Here is a 22,060-nt window from a genome sequence, read left to right on the forward strand (position 1 = left end):
ATTAGTTTCGCAGAAAGTCTCAGAAATGTGACATTTCATATTTTTACTTTGAAAATAATCTGTTACATTACATAATGCCAGGTTCTTGATACACCGTAATAAAATTTTAAAAACGTATTTACCAATGCTTGTTTGCTTGTTGTGTTGCGTTCATTACTATTACATTACTATTACAGTCAGCTGCAGTAATATCAAAATTATTTTCATTCAAGACCTGTCCGACCCACTGGTCCGACCTCCCCATGAAACCCCGCCCACAAGTTGCAGTTGTCCTCCAATTAGAACGCGCCTTCTTATTAATTTCATCCAATCGGACCTACGTTTGCTACACGGACGTTCAGTGCGTGCATCTCTGATTGGTCAAGCGGCGTTCTGGTGCGACGCTAGGCTTTACGCCGACGTTGGGGGCGGAGAAGGAGGGGCGACACTAATGGCGCATCGCAGTCCGACCGATCCAGCTCTCCACAAATAAACAACAGCAGTACTTCACGATCTGGCCTAATTTGTGCTTTTCACAGTTGCACCGCGCTGCAGCCGCGTTTTGCGCTTTTGCTCATTGAGCAGATCACGTGGGCTTCCTTTTAGCGGCTGTTCGGAGCACAGAGGCCCAGAGGAAAGACGGCGGCTCGGTGAGTGTGCAAACATGTAACCATCTGTTAAATGAACAATGTTTCTGTTCGTAATGTTAGTCATTAAAGGGTTAGTTCACTCCGAATTACACATTCTGTCATCACGTACTCACCCCTGTATTGCTTTAAACCTGCGTGACTTTATTTCGTTCGTGGAACACAAAAGGAGATGTTAGGCAGAATGTTAGGGTCTGACAGCCTCAGTCACCATTGACTTTCAGTGTATCTTTTTCCATACAAGTAAAGTGAATGGTGACTGAGGTGTCATTATGTTGTCAATCTGTCTCAAATCTTTTGTGTTTTTCTGAAAAAAGTCTTGCAAGTTTGAAACAGCGTAGGGGTGAGTAATTAATGAGAATTTTTAAATATTTCGTGAACTATCCGTATAATGGTTTCAGAAACATGTTGTTGAATAAAGAAGCTGTGCGCCAGAAATATTACCCCTCAGTCTTTGTTTGTTTCTTTTTATTTTTTACACCGTCTTTAGGCTTTTTACTATGGTAACCCTGTAAAGCCTGATGAAATAATAGTGAGAAATAGAACAGTTTATTCAACCTTGAAACAAAATATTAAAATCTAAAAGTTTTGCATATGTGTTTTATGTTTTGTATCATATTTGGTGCATCAGGCTTTTATTGACCATATAGTGAGAAGTCATACTCGAAAGAGATGCAAACTGAAGGAAAATGTGCAATTTGGTGCAGATGTTATTTATATGGAGAAAGAGTTAGATAAAATTCTAATAATGTCAAATGTAAATCATTTTTATAAAAGTATAACTATGTACGTACATAAAATGCATATAAATATCAGTCGTCACACTGCATCTCCTAATAACATGTTTAAGTAAGACAATATATTCTTAGTTTTATGATAAAAAATAAACATTCCTCAAAAGCCTGTTGTATCAATGTACTGATTCTTACATTTAAACATGATTAAAAATATATAATCTAACAAAAAATATAAATATAATAATTGATGTGTAATCAAGTAAGCCTAGTAAGTTATTGTTAAGTCAAGTAAGTTGTTGTTACGTTTACTTTATAAAAAATCATTGAAGGTTTTACAGCACATATGCACATGTATCATAACCTGAAGACATTTACAAAAAAAAAAATATATAAAAACGAATGAACTCAATCAAAGGGCTGAAGGCATGTGGTAGATTGTGTACAACAGGTTTTTCAGCAAAGTTTTGATCATGTTGATAATTTAGAGGACTTAGAAATGTATGTATCAAATATGATACAGTAGGCTCTATTGGGTTAAATTGAATGTATTATTGCATATTTATCTGTTTCAGTTCCATTGTAGCATTTAAAACAAGGTGCGATATGCACAAATCTTCTGTTTGCTCCTACATGCTGAGATATTGACATAACCTTTAATTCTTCCATGTCTTCTGTTTCCCTGTAGAGAATATGTAACAAACGTCAACATGACGTCCAGATTTAGTAAAACATATACGCGTAAGGGAGGAGAGGCCAGCTCGAAGTTTGATGAGGTGTTTTCTAATAAGAAAGCTACGCTTAGCACCAAATGGGGAGAGACCACCTATAAGGCACAGTTGGGGGTCAAACGGCCCTTGTTCAAGCCAGAGGTTCCTGAGCTGACTAAACGACCCCGCTTTGATGATGATGACAGCTCAGAGGACCCGTTTGGCTTTGATAGCGACGATGAGTCCAAAACTGTCACATCGAGAGATACTCCACAATCTGACACGGGCTCAGATGCAGCAGGATCCGGGAACAAGCAGTTGAAGACCCAGGCAGAAAAGCCCAGTCAGGGTCCAGCGGTGACCGCCGTGGGTACTTCCACCTTGGGAAGCAGCCAGAACGTCAGCACCAGGGTGGTTGGTATGAATAGCCCAGGTAGGAAATCAAACAATCAACAAAGTTTGTTTGTGGAACACACTGTTCATCTAGAAACATGTTAATTACCTGAGACAGATCTTAAAGGGATAGTTCACCAAAAAATGAAAATTCGGTCTTTATTTACTCACCCTCATGCTGTTCCAAACCTGTATGGCTTTCACAGTCATTGCGTTCCACTCTGAAGGGCTCAATTAAACCTGTGCAAAGAATCTTGAGAGTAAAGTGTCCTTCAATTATACCCTTCGAAATTCTTAATTCTGAAGAGCCCTTTGAAGTGGCCAGTTTTAAGCACTTCGGTTTGGAACGACCCCTTAATATGGCGGCCACGATTGTTGCTATCACAAAATGATAGCAGTTTTGTATTTTGGCTTTAAGACTTTCGAAACACTAAGATATTTTTAATATTGTCATCATTTATTTCCATCCATTTGAAAGTCTGCAAATCAAACACCTTAATCACATTATTACCGTCGTGTAGGACTTTTTGTTGCAAATACAAGAGCTTCAACACCATCGTCGTCTGTATGTACGTTCTAATAATTAACTGCACTTGAAGCTTTCATAAACTTAAAAATGAAACACCCAAAACTGTACATGGCATCATCACGAAGACAAACTAGATGTTTATACGTGAAAGGGGACGTCAGATGGTGTCACGTGGGGACGTAATGACGTGTGCTATTAATCAAACTATATTCTATAACATGTAAAATGGGAACATGAAAGGAATATTCTAAAAGCAACTCATGTAAACACCATAATCATAATATTGGCTTATTTAGAATAATGTAAATAATTAGATTACTGATGTCCATGTATACGTAGTCAGTGAGTGTGTCTGTAAAATAATAATCACATTATGGCTTTTGCAGTTTCTTTTAACTCCCGGATAGTCATCATTATCATGCAAGAAATTATATCATGACACAATTGTTATTATTGTGCCTGTGCCATTGTTCTAATAAGCTCAAGCACTTGGCTTTGGAGTAATTTAGGGTGCTTTATTAGTCTTACTACGGGATACTGAATATGACCTAGATCACTTCAGTCAGACCCATATTATGATGTCTGAGTCATTATGATGACCTCACACCATTGTGCATCGGTGGGGTGAAGTCACTGTGTCTTTCTGCAGCAGGTTATACTGGTTTTATTCAATGCTGAGAATAGCAGTAGCACTGCTGAAGTCTTCGCTCTGTAGTCGAGGTGCTCGTGTAAGCACACTAGCATGGACTCTAGGGCTCAGCAGGATATTTCAAACCTATGCAGTTTCATACTTTCCCTCGGCTCTTTAGCAAGGCTAATTACAACCATTAGAGGAGCAGTGAAACAAGGACTCAGGTTGTGATAACCCTCTAAAGGATCATAAAACTTCTAATAGTAATAATTATATCTACATCCAATTTTTGGGTTTGAAGGAAATGTGCTCAACCTTTTGACGATCCAAACATGTATGACTTTATTTCTTCTGTGGAGCACAAAAGAAGATATTTTGAAGATTGTGCTGGTCGCTCTTTTGTAGCTGTAGCTGTCAAGCTTCTAAAAGAATGCAAAAGCACCATAAAACCATCATAAAATGATCCATATCATCAATGTGCTATATCCTAAGTCTTCTAAAGTCATTGTTCACTAAAAACCTTTTTTTCCCCCCTTAATGGATTTTGAAAAGTAGTGATGTCTGATTTGTGAACTAGTTGTTCTTTTAGGTCTTATCTTTTCAATGAATTGATTGATCCAGTTTACAAACCGCTGAATGATTTATTCACAATCCAGTTCTCGAACTCTCACTTTGTTCAACAGAAGAACAAAATTAATACGGGTTTGTAACAATGTGAGGGTGAATAAATTATGACAGAATTTCAATTTTTGTGTAAACTATCCCTTTATAAATTCAGGGTTGTCACATTTGTTTTTTGGTGCTATTTTATATAATATAATTTTTTTATATTGCTATAGTTTAGACAGTGCTATTTTATATAATATATTTTAGATAATGTTATATAGGATATATTTCAACAATAACATTTTTTGTAATTTGCATTTTTTATATTGCTGTTATTTTTATTTAAACAATACTATTTTAATTTATTTTATAATTCTATAGTATCTATTTAAACTGCTCATTTTATTATGTTTATATTAAGACAGCACAGTTTTATTAAATATTTATATTGTTTATATTAAAAATACTGTTTTATCTAACATTGTGGTTTTATTTGATGTAGTATGTTATAGTATTCAAACAATGCAATTTATTTTATATAATATTATGTATTTTTTACATCGCTATAGTTTATATTCAGAAAAGACTATTTAATATATTTGTGTTTTCAAGTTGTGTTTTGATGTTCAGCTATTTTTTTAATTGCATTTTTCACAACTAACCAACACTTTATTAATCGCACAACTTCAATTTCTTACTTTTTTTTTTTTCTTCTCTTTATTTTATTTTTTTAGCTGTAGCTACAACATCTCCAGCCTCATCACATGTCACTGGCACTGTAGGAGCCTGGAGCAGATCCAGTGTCACAGTAAGCAAACCAGTCTCCCAGATCTCCAGCTTAAAAACCCACAGTAGAAACATCTCCGTTGAGTGGGACCCTTTCGGGGAGGACTCTCCTCCAGGGGCCGGTGAGGGGAGTTCTACACAGGCTGGAAACTCTTCTGATGGGCTCAAAAGCTCAGAACAGTGCCCCGCTGAACCTGAACCTCCAGTGGAACCTGTGGACTTTGAGCAGCTTCCGCTTCTCAAACCATCCAGCGACAGAGTGTACCGACGGCCACAGAATAAAGGGACGGATAGTTCTGGAGCCGGCGACGTGCCGGTTCCTGCTGTGAGTTCAACACCAGCCTCTGCGCTGGTGAAGAGCACCACTGCAGGGGTCGCTGGGAGTTCTGAAGTCAAGCCTGCAGGTCGGGGCCGGGTGAGGGACTACACGGTTCTTCACCCGTCCTGTGTGTCTGTGTGTAACGTGACCATCCAGGACTCAATGGAAAGGAGCGTGGATGATTTTGTCAGCCCAGTACAAGCTGACATCGGAGAGGCGGGAACTTTCAGGAGGAAAACAGACACCCAACCTTCCAAGCCTACTAGGTATAATATAAACATACTCTCTTGATTTTTCCACACATTTTTAATTTGCTTTTAGAAGACTAGCATGTTGTCATCTGGATTTCCCTTTTCATACTCCCTTTATAATTTCTTTTTTTTAGGTTCAGAACCACTCAGAGTAAAAGTAAAAAGGAGACAAAACTGGAGTTTTTTGGCTTTGAGGAGAATGAGGCTCAGGACACGGATGGAGACGCCATTGCATCCGGCAGCACCAGCTACAAGATCAAATACTTTGGTTTTGACGATCTGAGTGAGAGCGATAGTGAGGGTGAGGACGACTCGGCAGCTAAGGAGAGGAGGAAGAATAAGAAAGCAGTGACGGAAGCTTTGGCAGCCAGCGTGGGCAGTCCCCAGATCAACGACTCACAGGAGAGTCAACAGAGTCAAAGCAGCCTAAGCACAGGTACTCACAAGCACACTTCTTCAGTAATGCACGAATTCATCATTTCATTAGAGCATGATGGGAAATTTCAAATATAATTATGGATAATGATTATTTGTAGAGCGATCTCTGAATTCATGATGTCCCTTTTTTTTTTTTTTAATCTGTTTTCAGATTCTCAGGAGTCGCTGGATGAGACAGGTGCTACAGGCTCACAGAAGGAACGACATGGAAAGCAAAGCGACAAGTCAAAGGAGATCGGACGCAAGATCTTCAGCGGGCCAAAAAAAGTATAGCTAAAAAAGCTTTAGCAGAAACAGAGTAACTTAAAAAGTTACATTTGAGTTTTTAACATAACAAAATTGTGTTTTTGTTTTTTTTGTGTTTAATACAGTCTCCTGCTAAAGCCGTATATAACGCGCGTCACTGGAATCAACCCGAGCCAGAGGAAGTGCCTCCTTCTGCTTCCTCTCATACTGTGGCTGTACCTGTACGTAAAGTACTCGATTCACAACCTCTGAACTTAATACACTAAAATTTCCTCTGCCTTTGCACACCTTAATGTTGTTGTTGTTGTTTTTCTTGCAGAAGGCCAGTGTGTCCAGCAGCAGCAAAGACACAAACTCCCATAAAGATGATGGAGTGTTTAAAGCCCCTCCACCTCCTCCTAAAGTCATTAAGTCTGTCACTATCCCCTCTGAGCCATACCAGGACATCGTCACTGCACTAAAATGCAGGAAGGAGCACAAGGAGGTGAGCACTGCACTCTTGGAAATAATGTTAAAGATTCTTTTTGAAATGTGTCCACTTATGTGTCCATGTTATTTTAGTATTATTTATGTACTATTATAGTAGAAGTTTTATATTTTTAATTTGTTTTATTAATTTTGTTTGCTTTTGTCATTTTTATTAGTTTTATTTTTAATATTTCTATTGATCTTTTTATAGATTTTTATTTTACTCAAGTTCTAGTAATTTTAGTACTTCTAAAAGTCTTAAACTTATTTTATTTCATTTAGTTGTCAAGCAACATTTCTCATTTTCATTTAAATTTTTATCTTTGTCAATTAACAAGAACTCTTTTTTTTAGGTTTAGATAACAATAACACTGACTTAGGGCTGGGCGATTTGGCCAAAAATTTTAATCTCGATTTTTTTTTTTCAGAACGTTTGACCGATTCTTGATTTTGTATTTTTTTTTACGATTTTTAACTAGTCAACTTGAAAATGTTGAAAAAACTACAACAGGATTCAAGTAACTTTTTCTTTATTAACACTCTAGTTAAAGAAAATTCTATTCCAAGTGCACCACACATAAAGTTGTCAACATGATGTAAATGTTAAAGGGGTCATATGATGCGATTTCAATTTTTCCTTTCTCTTTGGAGTGTTACATTGTGAAAGCGAAACTACTTTGTTTGGCCTTCCAAAAGAGGACGATATCGCTTCGTCATGCCTGGAGCTGATCCGTGCTGGTCGCTGAGGAAATACTTCAACTTCGCGCTGTCGATCGCCAGATCGGCTTTCACAGTGGACGAAGCAGAGTCCAGCCCGGGGTCGTCACATGTGGTTGCCGCAGGCATCACAATATGGTAAGGGACGTAACATTTCCGTCACACGCTTGAGGTATTCGGCCAATCACAACGCACTGGATAGCTGGCCAATCAGAGCACACCTCGCTTTTTCAGACCGATGAGTTTTGTAAAAATCGACGCGTTTCAGAAAGGCGGGGCATAGAGGAGAAACAATAATGTACAGTATGTGGAAATGGAAGTGTTTTTTTTTTCTTAACCTTAAACCGCATAAACACATTTCATTACACGAAGTACACAAAATAATGTTCTTTTTAGCAGCATCATATGACCCCTTTAAACAAATCACTTGTTAAATATCTTTGCAGAAAAGGTGCATGAACTACAACTAGATATTGTACAAACCTGTCTTATACATATTGTGTTCAGAAAGAATACAAGGAAAATGCTTTAAAAAATATCAAAAGTCAAGGTTAATTCAAAATTTAAAATCGGAAAAATCGCCCAGCCCTACACTGACTTGAACAAAGGACTTGCACATACTTTAATTTAACTGTTTGTTTCTTGCCCTGTGTTTATGTGTGTAGTTGTACACTGTGGTCCAACATGTGAAGCACTTTAATGACGTAGTGGAGTTTGGGGAGAATCAGGAGTTCACTGATGACTTTGAGTATCTGGAGGCAGGCCTGAAGAGCACACAACCCCTCAACACACGCTGCCTTAGGTGAGACAAACGCTGAATGGAATATTCTGGGTGATTTGCTAACTCAAGCCTATGTATCACAGCTGTGATTTGCTGTGAACTATCACAGATAATGATTTGAACGATTGAATGATTTAATAGTATTTATTAGGGCTGTTAAAATATTACATTTTATTTCCTTTTTAATAAACAATATAGTATTACAGGTATAATATAGGTATACAGAACAAATTGTGGCTCTGTCTTAAATTAAATAAATTAAATAATATAAAATTGTACAATATTTGTTATTTTATTTCAGCGTTTTCACACTTATAATAACACTGATGCACACTGGAATCCCCATATATGCATTCTTACCCACAAAGACACATTTATAACATAAACCACTAATCATTTTTTCCTCCTCCATTATTGACTGCAGTGTAATCACTCTGGCCACGCGCTGTGCCATGCCGAGCTTCCGCATGCACCTGAGGGCCAGAGGGAAGGTGGCCCAGGTCTTTAAGATGCTCAGTGATGCCCAACAGCACCCGGTGAGTGTCTCATCAAGCACCTAACCAACAAACCAATCACCTAAACACAGACTTTCTTTAATTTACCAACAAACCAACTAATCTGTATCACCAAGCATCATTCCAAACTGTCACAGCTCTATCATTATGAATGCAGCTACAATGCTGTTTGGAAAAACAGTTTGTTTACTTCATTAGTGTACATTAATTGGAGATGTAATCATCTCCGCTGGCAGACAAGGGAGAAACGCAAACAGATGCTGAGCCGTTACTCTGTGAATCTTGTTCGTTCAGTTTACACAGATGGAGCGTGAATGTTTGCCTTGACTCTTTCGGCCTGACTTGAATTAATTTGTGTACTGAAGGATGTTCAGTAAAAATAAATTAAATCCACTTAATGAGTCAAGACTGATGTTTAGAATAAAGCCACTAGAGTCACTTAAGGCCATGTCTTGCAGTTAAGGGATGTTTTTATAATGCAAAGTGACTTGATTTTTAAAGTTTTGTGGCTTTTAAAGTTTTAGTTCATCTTTTGATGCTATCTATATGCTAGTGTACTCCTAAAAGTTGCGGTAAGATGTTTAGAACATTTGCCTCCTCTCTCTTTCTCGCTGTTCCTCTGGATCTGGCAGAACCTGGCACTTTGCACAGCGTCTCTGATGTACATACTGAGCCGAGACCGGCTAAATATGGATCTGGACCGGTCCTGTCTGGAGCTGATGATCAGGCTGCTGGAACTAGAGCAGGATGACTCTGTAGCAGACCAGTTAACAGCTAAAGAGATGAGTCGAGTTAAAGAGAAGATCCGCAAACTCTGTGAAACAGTCCACAACAAACATCTGGACCTAGAAAACATCACAGTGAGTGACTTCTGTTTCTCACACCTTTGATGTCAGAACCGACACTGAAAACCAATGAATGTTTTAGAAGAAGTGTTCTTCCATTCACCTTGGCTTTGTTCAGATAGGCAGCAAAAATCTGTCTTTGTTTAGTTGTTTGTGGACTGAACAGCGAAAAAAGCATAGAAAATCAAATGCAGTCTTTGATGCATGGTATTTTCATTTTCAACAATTTTCCTTTTTAAACATTGTATATTTTACATTCACTACCTTTCAAAAGTTAAGAGGCGTGTAAGATAAGAAACAAAACAAAACAGTAATATTGTGAAATATTGTTACAATTTAAAATGTTTTTTGCTGTTTAATATCATGTTTTCTATTTAAATATATATTGAGATGTAATTTATACCTGTGATGGCAAATCTGAATTTTCAGCAGCCATTTCTCCAGTCTTCAGTGTCACATGATCCATCAAAAATCATTCTAATATGCTGATTTGGTGCTAAAGAATCATTTATATAGAAAACAGTTGTGCTGCTTAATTTTTGTGGAAACCGGAAAACATTGTATTCTTTGAGTAGAAAGTTCACAGACAGCATTAATTGGAATAGAACAGTTATACAATTCTATGTTTTTACTGTCACTTTTGATAAATGTAATGCATCCTTGCTGAGTTGCTGAGAGAATGCAATTTTCCAAATTGTTACTTTTTGCATCTCAGACGGGTCACTTAGCGATGGAGACATTACTGTCTCTGACGTCGAAGCGAGCCGGAGACTGGTTTAAGGAGGAGCTGCGCTTGCTTGGGGGACTGGACCACATCGTAGATAAAGGTACCCTTATTGAGTCTCTCTGTATTTGATTCGTAAGATTCTTTTTTTTAAGAAAATGGCTAGAAATATGTTTTTTGCCCTCAGTGAAAGAGTGTGTGGAGAACTTGAGTAAAGAAGAAGATAAAGAGAGTCTGGTGGCATCACTCTGGGGAGCAGAGCGCTGTTTACGAGTTCTGGAGAGTGTGAGTGGACACCAGATTATGATAATTAAAAATAAAATGATAAGTTTAATTGATTTCCTTTAAAGACAGACCTGCGATACTTAAATAACCTGCAGCAATTAATAACATGGACTTTGACTTAATTTTAAGTGTAATGATCGCTGCAGGCCACCAGTGCTCTTCTGGTGTTAGAGATACTTGCACTGAAGATCTGATCAGTTTTTAGAAATTGCACCAAACGGAATGAAAAGGATATAATGGAATAAATGCATTTATTAGCTAATTAGCAGCTTTAAAAATGTTGACTGCAAGTTAATGCGTTACCTTTGACATCCCTCGAGGAAAATGCATGTTATTTCTATGTATAATTCATTTAAAACCTAATTCCAGGTTTCAGTCCATAACCCTGAGAACCAGGCTTATCTGATCGCCTACAAGGAGTCCCAGCTCATAGTGTCTTCAGCAAGGTGTGTGATGATCTAGAAAGTGCAGTGTTGCTTTGTGTGACAGGACATTTGTCATTCTGGGGTTGTGTTTTGTGTGTAGGGCCCTGCAGCATTGTGAGCAGATGATACAGCGTTACAGCCGAGAGGTCTCTTCATCAAGCTCCGCCCTCCCGCAGAGTAGTCATAGCAACGTGGGCAAGGCCGTGGAGGATTGTATGAGAGCCGTTATCGGAGTTCTGCTCAACCTCACACACGATAATGGTTAGACACTGCGTGTGACAGAGAGAATTTATACAATGCTCAGCAAACACTGCATTTATAAATGCAGAATGCAGCAATACAAAATAACTGCAATTGTATAAATGTTAAGATAAGAATGTAAGATAACCCTCACATCCTGTCTCTCTTTCGCTGTGACTTCTCAGAGTGGGGCAGCACTAAAACAGGTGAGCAGGATGGCCTCATACAGACAGCACTGGACTGTGTTCTGAAGGTCCCACGTTATTTGCCTCAGGAGCAGAGATTCGACATCCGCGTCCTGGTGAGAAACTCATGACACCAATAACACAGCCCTGCATCTTAATGATGCTGAGTTCAAAAATATCAATAAGAACATTTTTAAAGAAGTTTCTTATGCTCATCAAGGCTGCATTTATTTGATCAAATACATTTATTTGATACAGAAAAAAACATTAATTTTGTGAAATATGATGGTAATTTAAAATAACAGTATTCTATTTTAATATGCACTAAAATATGATTTATTCCTGTGAAACAAAGCTGAATTTTCAGCATCATTACTCCAGTCTTCAGTGTCACATGATCTTTCAGAAATAATTCTAATATGCCGATTTATAATCAATGTTGGAAACAATTGTGCTGCTTAATATTTTTGGGACCTGTGATACTTTTTTTCAGTATTCTTTCATAAATAAAAAGTTTAAAAGAATAGTGTTACAATATACACTGCTAATCAAAATTTTTGGGATCAGTAATTTTTTTTCTTTTTCTTTCTTTTTAAAAAAAAGAAATGTATACTTTTATTAGGCGAGTATATGTTAAATGGATAAAAGTGATGGTACAGACTTATATTGTTAGAAAAGATTTCTATTTTGAATAAATGTTTTATTCATCAAAAAAAAAAAGTATCACAAGTTCCAAAAAAAAAAAACATTAAGCAGCACAACAGTTAATACATCACAGATAATAACGCAGATAATAAATGGGTATATTAGAATGATTTCTGAAAGATCATGTGATACTGAAGACTGGAGTAATGGCTGATGAAAATTCAGCGCTACGTCACAGAAATAAAAAAGTATATTATAATAGGAAACCAATATTAGAAATTGCAATAATATTTCACAATATTACGCTTTTTTCTGTATTTTTGATCAAATAAACACAGCCTTGAAGAACATAAGAGTCTCCATTAAACTTTACACACACGCACACGCACACACACACACACACACAACAAAACTTACAATCTGCAAAAGAGTGGTTCAGATACTCCATTTAATATCAAAGAAATTTACATAAACTCAAGTTTAAAAATAAGCTTTTTTTTTTTGGGACACAATTTCTGTTGCTGTTTGCTTGTTATAAAATACCCACAGATGTAGCAAAAAACATCTGGGTCATGTTCTCATTTTCTTCTGTCACTGGCCGTAATTCAAACCTTTAAATCAGAATTAGGCATGAAATAATAATCTCTTCAAAATCACTCATACATGTAAAAATTGGCTGAGAGTTAATAAATTAATTAAAACAAACAACTTTCCTCCGAGGAAGATAAGGAATCATGTCTTTGTGGCAGTTTTTTGGTGATAAAGGGGTAATGCAAGACTTCTTCACCTTCACTTCTTCAAAATCAAAAATGCTACATTCTAGAGCAAAACAGGCACCGTTTTTGGAATCAGCAGCCAAAAATGAGTAAGAAACACATACAGGATTTCATTCAGCAAATATGATGCTGGGTGTTGTTATTAGGACTAGGGTTGTCACCACACCAGTAACATTTCACGATTCTCAGTAATATTTTTTTTTAAATTCTGTAATCACAGTTAATCACACATAACATCAAAATTTGTTAGCAAGATTATAATGTAGAAACATAAAGGCTTAAATATTTGTTTAATAGCGTCTTTTTTTAAAATTAAATAATACAAATGAATGCCTGTACCAGTGATACCAGTACTTCAGACGCGTCATGCCCATTCAAAGTGAGGGGGCACGTGCCCCCTCAGATTTTTGAGCCAAGTGGATTTTGAATGCAGCTTCCAAAAGACAAAAAATAGCCGATGAATATTTTCTATATTTAATACAATCACACCGGCGTGATTAAAACGTTCAGTGCGTCATATCATCAGCTGGTAAATTCAAATCTGAGTTCGCTGGCTGGCGCTGAGCCAGATAGAGATGCGTTTTTACATCAGCTTATGAATGCAGTGGCCAATCAGAGGTGTTCCGATGAGTCATCGCTAAAATGCCGGTGTTTTCTGAATACCTCTTTCTGGCGAATTCTCTCGTCAGAAACAACAAAGTGCAAATGTGTGTACGAATCTTTAAGATATTAATTTCATAGTGTAAACAGCTTCAGTGATTTTAATGAGAGTTTTTGAGAGTGCTTGAACTAGACTGACTGTCAGTGAAAATGTTCTTTGATAATGTAAATGTTCTTTGCTCTCTTTCTGTACAATGAAAATGTTATGATTAGTAGCCTAACTTGCAATGTTTTTATTCACGTTAACTGTCAATGTTAAATTCACATTAAATATAAACTCAGTCGTATTAAAAATGTTATGGCATGACACCCATATCTGTTAATTAAGTAAACAGGTTTTTATGCATAGTTAATATATTACATTATTAGGTTGCTTTGACCATCGCCCAATATAGATCAACTTAATCTATAAAGGTGAGAATCAAGATAATTCATGATATAGTTAATGCGTTTGGGGATGTTTCGTATAAAAAAATAAATAAAACATAAGTGCTGTTGTGGCTGCTGTGTGTCACATGACGAACTTGAGTTATTAACTTGAGTTAATAATTTTAATGTTAAACAGCAAATTTTAATCATAGAAATTAACATGTTATTTTTCCCAGCCCTTTTATAAGTTATAAGTAAGAAGATATGATTAAATTAAATTAAAACAGTGGGATGTATTCTTTAGTTATTTCTCAATTAAACAAACATTGCTTCAAGTACTAAAGGAACTATTCAAGTTAACAGGTTTTAATATAAAACTTGCATTAATTGAAAATCAAATAAAAGGAAAACAAATGTCAAGTGATGAAATGAAAACACAAATGCAAATAAATAAAACGGTGCTTGAGGTTTTTCAGGTTTTCAGATGTCTAACAGCAAGCGTAAAAAAAAGACTATTCATTTAGCTTTGGTTTAATGTATTGACATCTTTTTTTTCTCCTGTTGATGTTCACTTAAGAAAACTGTCAGAGTTTGTACTCTCTACTACTGACTTGTTCTATTATTTTCTTTAGTATAGACTTGGTTTTGAAGTGCCGGTGTTTTTGACATCAGAATGTGTGCCGTGACTTGTGTTTGTGAGTGTGACTGTGTTTTATTTGTGCACAGGGTCTGGGTCTGCTGATAAATCTGGCGGAGTACAGTGCCAGAAACAGACACTGTCTTGTGGAGATGGAGATGGACTTTAGCTACCTGATGGAGGTAGACGTGAAGACAGAAGGAGAGGAGGAGAGTAAGACGGATGAACAAAAACAGGATAAAAGAGAGGGCGAGAAGGGACCCACGACAGCAAAGTTATCAAACGCACTGGCTGCTCTGGTTCAGGTGACGGTAGTCTCCACATTTGATCTGCATGATGGTTTCAAATGGCCCTTCAAGTGTTTATCCTTAAATCTGATAGATATTGGCCAACTAAACCAAGTGTTTCTGTTTTTCTGTGTAGCTCTTTCTTGAACGGGAACGAGCAGCAGTGCTAGCTGAGGCACAGACCGATGACCTCATAAGTGAGGCGCCCAAATCTCAGGCAGACCAGAGTGGAGAGTGGAAGGAAACATCTGGAGAGATCCAGTGGGTCGCCTCAGAAACCAACGAAACAAATGACAAGAAAGAAGAGGAGGAAGAGGAGCTTGACCTCAATAAAGGTACAAATTATTCACTGATATGGCTCAAATAAACACTTGTTTGGATTCGACTTGAGACTGTTTCGACTTAAGAAATATTTCCTGATGTAGATTTTGCATCAGGTTTAAGTTTTTTATGCAAAAAAAAAAAGAAAGAAATAAATTAAATTGCTGCGTTGACCTAAGGAAAATGCTGTGTGGTTTGAAAGTGACTTCTGTGTGAGTGGCACTTTGCAATCACTACACTATTTTCAGTGGACAATGGATGAAAGTTCACAGATTTTTTTATTTTTTTGATGAAATTTTACTGAAATTAACTTAAAATGAAGTTAAATTGTCATATGTGACCCTGGACCACAAAACCAGTCATAAGGGTCAATTTTTAATTTTTCAAAGGGGAAATTGAGATTTATACATCAAAGAAAAGTTGAATAAATAAGATTTCCATTGATGTATGGTTTGTTAGGATAGGACAATATTTGGCCGAGATACAACTATTTGAAAATCGAAAAATTTAAATATTGAGAAAATCGCCTTTAAAGTTGACAAATTAAGTTCTTAGCAATGCATATTACTAATCAAAAATTAAGTTTTAATATATTTACAGTAGGAAATTTACAAAATATCTTAATGGAACATCATCTTTACTCAATAACCTAATGATTTTTGGCATAAAAGAAAAATCTATAATTTTGACCCATACAATGTATTTTTGGCTATTGCTACAAATATATCCCAGCGACTTAAGACTGGTTTTGTGCTCCAGGGTCATATATTAATAGTCTGCCTTAGCCATATATATATATATATATATATATATATATATATAATATTTTTATACCCCTACTGTGTGTTATAATTCACTTTATTTTATGTTTAGAGGCAAGCTTTTATGTGAATGTCCTGTCTTTGTTTTTCAGCCCTGCAGCATGCTGGGAAACACATGGAGGACAGCATTGTGGCTTCATACTCAGCTCTTCTGCTTGGGTGTTTATGTCAGGAGAGTCCGGTGAGCATCACTTCTGTCCTTTAGAGCAGCTAGTTGGGTAATTGGTTAGTTTTGAACCAAAGCAACTATTTAGTTTTGTGCAATTTTGTGACTTTAGAGCCCCTTACAGTTACATCAGTGTATACAAGTATTTGTTAGATGTAGCTTTGGCTGTGTGTATGGGTCTTTGTGAGTTTTGCACATTTGGCCACTGCAATTTTTCTGCATTTTCTTTGCAAACTGCTCAAGCTCAGTCGGGTTGCATGAAGATCCTGAGTGGAGCCTTTTTTCAGGTCTACTCACAAATTCTCAATTGAAGTCTGGACTCTGGCATGGCTGCTTCAGGGTAATATTGTTGTTTTTAAGCCATTCTTCTAGATTTGGCTTTATGCCTGGGTTTATTGTCTTGCTGGGAAGCAAATCTTCTCCCATCTTGCTGGTGTCTTGCAAGTTTTCCTTCAGAATTTCCCTCTTTTGCTGCATTAATTGCTCCCTCATATACCAGCCTTCCTGGGCCTGACGCAGAGAAGCATCTCTTTGGCATGATGCTGTCACCACCATGACCCGCAGTGAGGACGGTGTGTTTTTGATGCTGCTCAGTGTGTAGCTTACACACATTATGTTTAGTCTGATGGCCAAAAACTTGATTTTGATCTCATCAGACTACAGAACCTTCTCCAGCTGGATCCAGAGTCTCCCACATGCTTTCTGGAAAACCCTAGCTGAGATGTCTTATGACATTTTTAACAGGGTCTTTCTCTGTACCCCTTTCCCATGAAGCTGTGAGCGCTGAAGCACCTGGGTAACAGTTCTGCACGGTCCCTCGCATCTTTTCTACTGAAGTTTGTAGCTCCCTCAGGGTCGTCACGAGTAGATTTACAGCTGTGCCAATACTTTTTCTATTTCTTACCTGATCAAACAGTACTCCCAGGGTTATTCAATGATTTTGACATTTTCTTGTATCCATCCCCTGCCTTGTGCTTTTCAATTACCTTTTTACGGAGTGGCTTGGAGTGTTCTTTTTATCTTCATGGGCTATGTTCTGCCACAATAATGGAGAAGGTTCACCTGAAGTTGAACCTTGCAGATAAAGGTGTTTGTATACTATCAGCTGAAACCCTGAGACTACACACACACGATCATACCACTGATATTGTAGGTTTATCATTAAAGGTCATAGATGCATTGAAAATCAATGATATTTTATAATTTTAAAATTAGATTTGGTCACGTAGTTCGAAAAGATTTATTTTAAATTTTGATGTTATTGTTTTTTTTCTGTTGATCCGTAACAAAAAAACAAAAAATTAAGTCTGTTGTTAAACAAAATGTCCAAGGATGTATTAAGGATCACCAAAGTGTAAAAAAAAAGTACACTAATGTTTGGGCTCAGCACATTTATTTATGTGTATGTGTGTGTATTGGAAATAAATTAATGCTTTTATTCAGCAAAGATACATTAAATTGATTAAAAGTGATGGTAAAGACATTTGTAACGGTACAAAAAAATCTTTTTAAAATAAATTCTTTTGAACTATCTATTTATCAAAGAAACCTGAAAAAATTCTGGAAAAAAAAAATCACTATTTCCATAAAAATATTAAGCAGAACAACTGTTTTTCAACATTGATAATAATAAATGTTTCTTGAGCACCAAAGCAGGATATTAATAATTAATTATTTCTGAAGGATTGTGTGACTGGATAATGGCTGCTAAAGATTCGGCTTTGCCATCACAGGAATAAACTACATTTTAAAAGAAATTTCAATAGAAAGCAGTTTTTTAAAATTGTAATAATATTTCACATAATTGCAGTTTTTACTATAATTTTCATCAAATAAATGCAGCCTTGGTAAGAATGAGACGTCTTTCAAAAATATATATTAAAACAAAATTCCTACTGGCCCTCAACTTTTGGATGAATAATAATTGATGAATACTCAAAGAATTTATAAAAAAATGTAACTTGTTTAAATAAATTATTTAATAAAATAATTTGAATTGCAATGTAAATACAAATATATCCTTTCTCTCTCTTTCTCAGATGAATGTGAAAACCGTACGGGAAAACCTTCCTAAGGGAGATTTCTCTATTATGACAGAAATGCTAAAGAAATTCCTTAATTTCATGAACCTGACGGTAAGTACAATCAATGATATCAAACATTTTGCACCTTGCATTTAAAAATGGCAGGTGTTGCATTATTTTACTAACCGATGGAAATGACAGCAAAAATGTAGAAGTGGTAGAATATAACTAACTGTAATGCAAATTCTGTAGTACATATTACTTGCTTGAATGCGGAAACTGAAAAGGCATCTAAATGTAGTTTCCGTGGTCCAATCAGAGTGGGTTTTGGCTGTATTTGCACCTGGCTTTTAATGTGTTATCAAATTGTGATCTGGTCACCATGCACGCAATGTAATGCCACTGATGTTATAAAATGTGTGGCTGTGCTTTCATGTCTGGCCAGGGACATTTAAATCAGTTTGTAACTTCTCTCTCTTCTTTCCTGTCGTCAGTGTTCTGTTGGAACTACAGGACAGAAATCTATCTCACGGGTGATTGATTATTTGGAGCACTGTTAGCAGAGGTGTCGCAGTTCCCCCTCTTCCGTGGGATAAATCTGGACCTGGCAACGTGCCTTAGGCCCTTCAGGACAAGAGGCAGCAGATCCGGTGGTAAAGGTGGTTAAGCGTCGCTACGGTCACGTCACCCGAGTGGCTCGCTGCAGAGACTTTCATGTTTTTTTTTCCCCTCTCACTTTCTTTTTGCTTGTTTTAAAAGTGTGTGTTTTCAAATGCTGTCTCTTTCTCTCATGCTCACACACGTACACACACTCGGTTGTATGTTTGCATAGTATTTGGTTATTGAAGCACTGATCCTCATGTAAAACAAAAACTAAGCTGTTTTGAAACAAAAGAATGATTTTAAGCTAGTTGTCCTTGTTTGCGGTGTAAAGATTTACACTAAACCTAGTAACTTATTGATATTTCAAAAACTGAGGGCTGTGGCTTTGTTCAGACTCCATGCATATCCGCTTTGCTTTTCTGACTGTTTACACATGATGTTTGTTCAAACAGTGCAGTCAGTATCTGCAATATTTACATTAGTAAAGATGATCCCAAGAGAATTTCTTACACAAGTACTGAGTTGTAGAAACTGGAAACTTTGCCTCTGCTCAAGACACAAGCATTAAGAGGCATTTTACGCATTCAGGAATATATAGGCCTACTGTTTGGGGACTGTAAGATTTGTTTGTAATGTTTTTGGAAGAGGTCTCTTATGCTCACCAAGGCTGCATTTGTTTTACAGTTGTTACAATTCAAAATAAGTGTTTTCTGTTTGAAAACATCTTAAAAATTAGTCTGTTCCTGTGATGGTGAAGCTGAATTTTTTTCATTACTTTAGTCTTTTTAATTTAATGCATCCTTACTGAACAAAAAGTATTATTTTGTTTAAAAAAAGAAATGTTACTGGACCCAAACTTTTGAACAGCAGTATACATGCTGTGTCCCAAATGACAAAACCTTTTGAATAGATCTGATTAGATAAGTAAAAAAAGAAAAGGTTTTGCTGCCAGTCTGAAGAAAGCCTAAGATGCCTGATGAACCAAAGACAAAGACCTTGCAACTATGAAAACAAACAAGCATTCATCAAATTAAGGTGAATTTTCCTTGTGGTTTTTAAGAACCGTGGAATCCTGTAGTCCTACTTAAAGAGTGTTTTATAATTATGAGATGTTTTATGATCAATCAGTTTCTTTCACATATTCTGAAACCAAGCTATTATGTTTGATTTCTTTAAAAACTACACACTAAGGAAAAAGTTTTGATGATTTTATCTGGATACCTAGGGAAGAATTGTAGGGGTTTCTGGCTTATTTTCATTGCATCTTTGATCATCCACTGGCTTCTGTAGTTTTCATTTTTCTTTGTGTGAAGAATCACCATGTTACCTTTGATTAAAAAAAAAAAAAGATTAAAGTTTTTTTTTTCATTTTGAATGTTTCTTTAATTAGTTTAATAGACTGTGCTGTGTGAGCTCCATTTTAATGTAAAAAAAAGACAGCACTTGAAAATTGCTTTAAAATGTTTTAGTGGGTTCATGAATGACTCCCATCAAAATGCTAATCCTCTGTTAATTAAATTATACTCTTAAAGGGATACTCCATCCCAAAATGAAAATTTTGTCATTAATCACTTACCCCCATGTCGTTCCAAACCCCTAAAAGCTTCGTTCGTCTTCGGAACACAATTTAAGATATTTTGGATGAAAATTGGGAGGCTTGTGACTATCCGATTGACTGCCAATAAATTACACTGTCAAGGTCCAGAAGAGTATGAAAGACATCGTCAGAATAGTCCATCTGCCATCAGTGGTTCAACTGTAACATTATGAAGCGACGAGAATACTTTTTGTACGCGAAGAAAACAAAAACAACGACTTTATTCAACAATTCGTCTCCTCTGTCTCTCCGCATCACAGTAGCGCCATTTTGGAGAATATGAGCTGAACGCAAACTGCGTACGCTCTTCTGTGTCAGCCGCGACACGAGGATACATTTTCTACGTGTATTTACACTTTGATTTGAACGAAAACAGCACATCCGTGCAGCGCGGCTGACACAGAATAGCGTACGCTGCTTGCGTTCAGCGGATATTCTCTAAAATGGAGCTACGGTGATGCGGAGAGACACAGAGGAGACGAATTGTTGAATAAAGTCGTTATTTTTGTTATATATTTATATTGTTATATATATTTAGTTGTTTCACGTACAAAAAGTATTCTCGTCGCTTCGTAACGTTACGGTTGAACCACTGATGGCAGATGGACTATTCTGACGATGTCATACTTTTCTGGACCTTGACAGTGTCATTTACTTGGCAGTCAATGGGACAGTCACAAGCCTCCCGGTTTTCATCCAAAATATCTTAAATTGTGTTCCGAAGACGAACGAAGCTTTTACGGGTTTGGAACGACATGGGGGTAAGTGATTAATGACAACGTTTTCATTCTGGGGTGGACTATCCCTTTAATATAATGGAACAATTGAAATGTATTGCTTTATAATTTTATGAATTGTTTTCTTTACCTTTTGACGTGATTCAGGAAAACGTGTTTCTTATGTTGCAAACATTTTCATCCCGTGTATGTCTGCAGAATAACTGGAAGCTGCTGAAAGTTCTTAGGAAAAAAAAAAACGGACTTAACGAAGCAAAAGTGTCCTCTATTCCTTTCAGATCTTTGCTGAAGCAGAGCCATATGGAGTAAAGCTTGTTCTATTTTGTAAAACTGAAGCAAGTTTTGCGATAAGTTAATTTACAGATCTGAATTTAGATTTTTGTTCTTTTAATTGTAAATATTTCTGTACATATTTGATGTTAGACTGCTACAATACTTTCACCAAATTTTCTTTATTTTATACCCCCCCTTATTGCATTATTTTAGATAAAGTTAAAGTACAATTACAAGAAATATATAAATATTATATATATATATGTATTAAAGGAAACAATTTGTACCATTTTCCAGGATGTTGTCTTTGGTTACAATGTAAATAATTTTACCTTGAATAAATACTTGCTACTTTCAGTACTCGTTGACTGTTTTATAACGTCCTCTGTGGGATTCCAACAACCTACATGCTTGAAAGTTGTTAGTGTGAAACTACAACCGCTTGAAGACTCCTTGAAATCAAAATGTAACTTTAAGTCAATATTTGTTGTCTTTGAAGCATCAGTATAGATTTGTCCAATCAAATGCTCTCTAGAATATGAATACCACCTGTAACCTTCAAGGCCTTTGTTACTTTTTAATATTTTATTTCAGGTATAAAAACAAATGTATGTGTGTGTGTTTGTCTCTCTATCCCTCTCTCTCCCTCTCTCTCTCTCTCTCTCTCTCTCTCTCTTTTTACAAGCCTCT

At 36.5% G+C, this 22,060-nt stretch overlaps 1 protein-coding gene across 5 annotated transcripts; it reads left to right on the top strand.

Annotated features, from left to right (window-relative positions):
• Nucleotides 1-411: 411 nt before the first annotated feature.
• On the top strand, nucleotides 412-21,560 carry LOC107659261 (wings apart-like protein homolog). 5 transcript variants are annotated; one of them, XM_016448141.1, is made up of 20 exons: nucleotides 412-629; nucleotides 2,049-2,503; nucleotides 4,964-5,600; nucleotides 5,720-6,021; nucleotides 6,175-6,290; nucleotides 6,395-6,490; nucleotides 6,589-6,753; nucleotides 8,120-8,256; nucleotides 8,660-8,771; nucleotides 9,383-9,610; nucleotides 10,311-10,422; nucleotides 10,507-10,604; nucleotides 10,974-11,050; nucleotides 11,130-11,290; nucleotides 11,455-11,570; nucleotides 14,631-14,846; nucleotides 14,965-15,163; nucleotides 16,063-16,151; nucleotides 18,176-18,271; nucleotides 21,296-21,560. In XM_016448141.1, the coding sequence occupies exons 2-20, from the start codon at nucleotides 2,071-2,073 to the stop codon at nucleotides 21,404-21,406; spliced, it is 3,501 nt and encodes a 1,166-aa protein (XP_016303627.1). In that variant the 5' UTR covers nucleotides 412-629; nucleotides 2,049-2,070; the 3' UTR covers nucleotides 21,407-21,560. The 5 variants fall into 5 exon arrangements, with proteins under 5 accessions (XP_016303627.1, XP_016303628.1, XP_016303629.1 ...); XM_016448142.1 differs by having other exon boundaries at nucleotides 6,592-6,753; XM_016448143.1 differs by having other exon boundaries at nucleotides 4,970-5,600.
• Nucleotides 21,561-22,060: the final 500 nt, after the last annotated feature.

Source organism: Sinocyclocheilus anshuiensis, unplaced genomic scaffold, assembly GCF_001515605.1.
Source record: "Sinocyclocheilus anshuiensis isolate Anshui unplaced genomic scaffold, SAMN03320099.WGS_v1.1 scaffold539, whole genome shotgun sequence".
NCBI classification, from domain to species: Eukaryota; Metazoa; Chordata; class Actinopteri; order Cypriniformes; family Cyprinidae; genus Sinocyclocheilus; species Sinocyclocheilus anshuiensis.

Bases quoted from the DNA above. Each gene is read 5' to 3' on its own strand.
- LOC107659261 (XM_016448141.1), top strand. From the start codon at position 2,071: ATGACGTCCAGATTTAGTAAAACATATACGCGTAAGGGAGGAGAGGCC. The intron at 8,257-8,659 runs GTGAGACAAACG...TATTGACTGCAG, and splicing joins CTCAACACACGCTGCCTTAG to TGTAATCACTCTGGCCACGC. The intron at 9,611-10,310 runs GTGAGTGACTTC...TTTGCATCTCAG, and splicing joins TGGACCTAGAAAACATCACA to ACGGGTCACTTAGCGATGGA.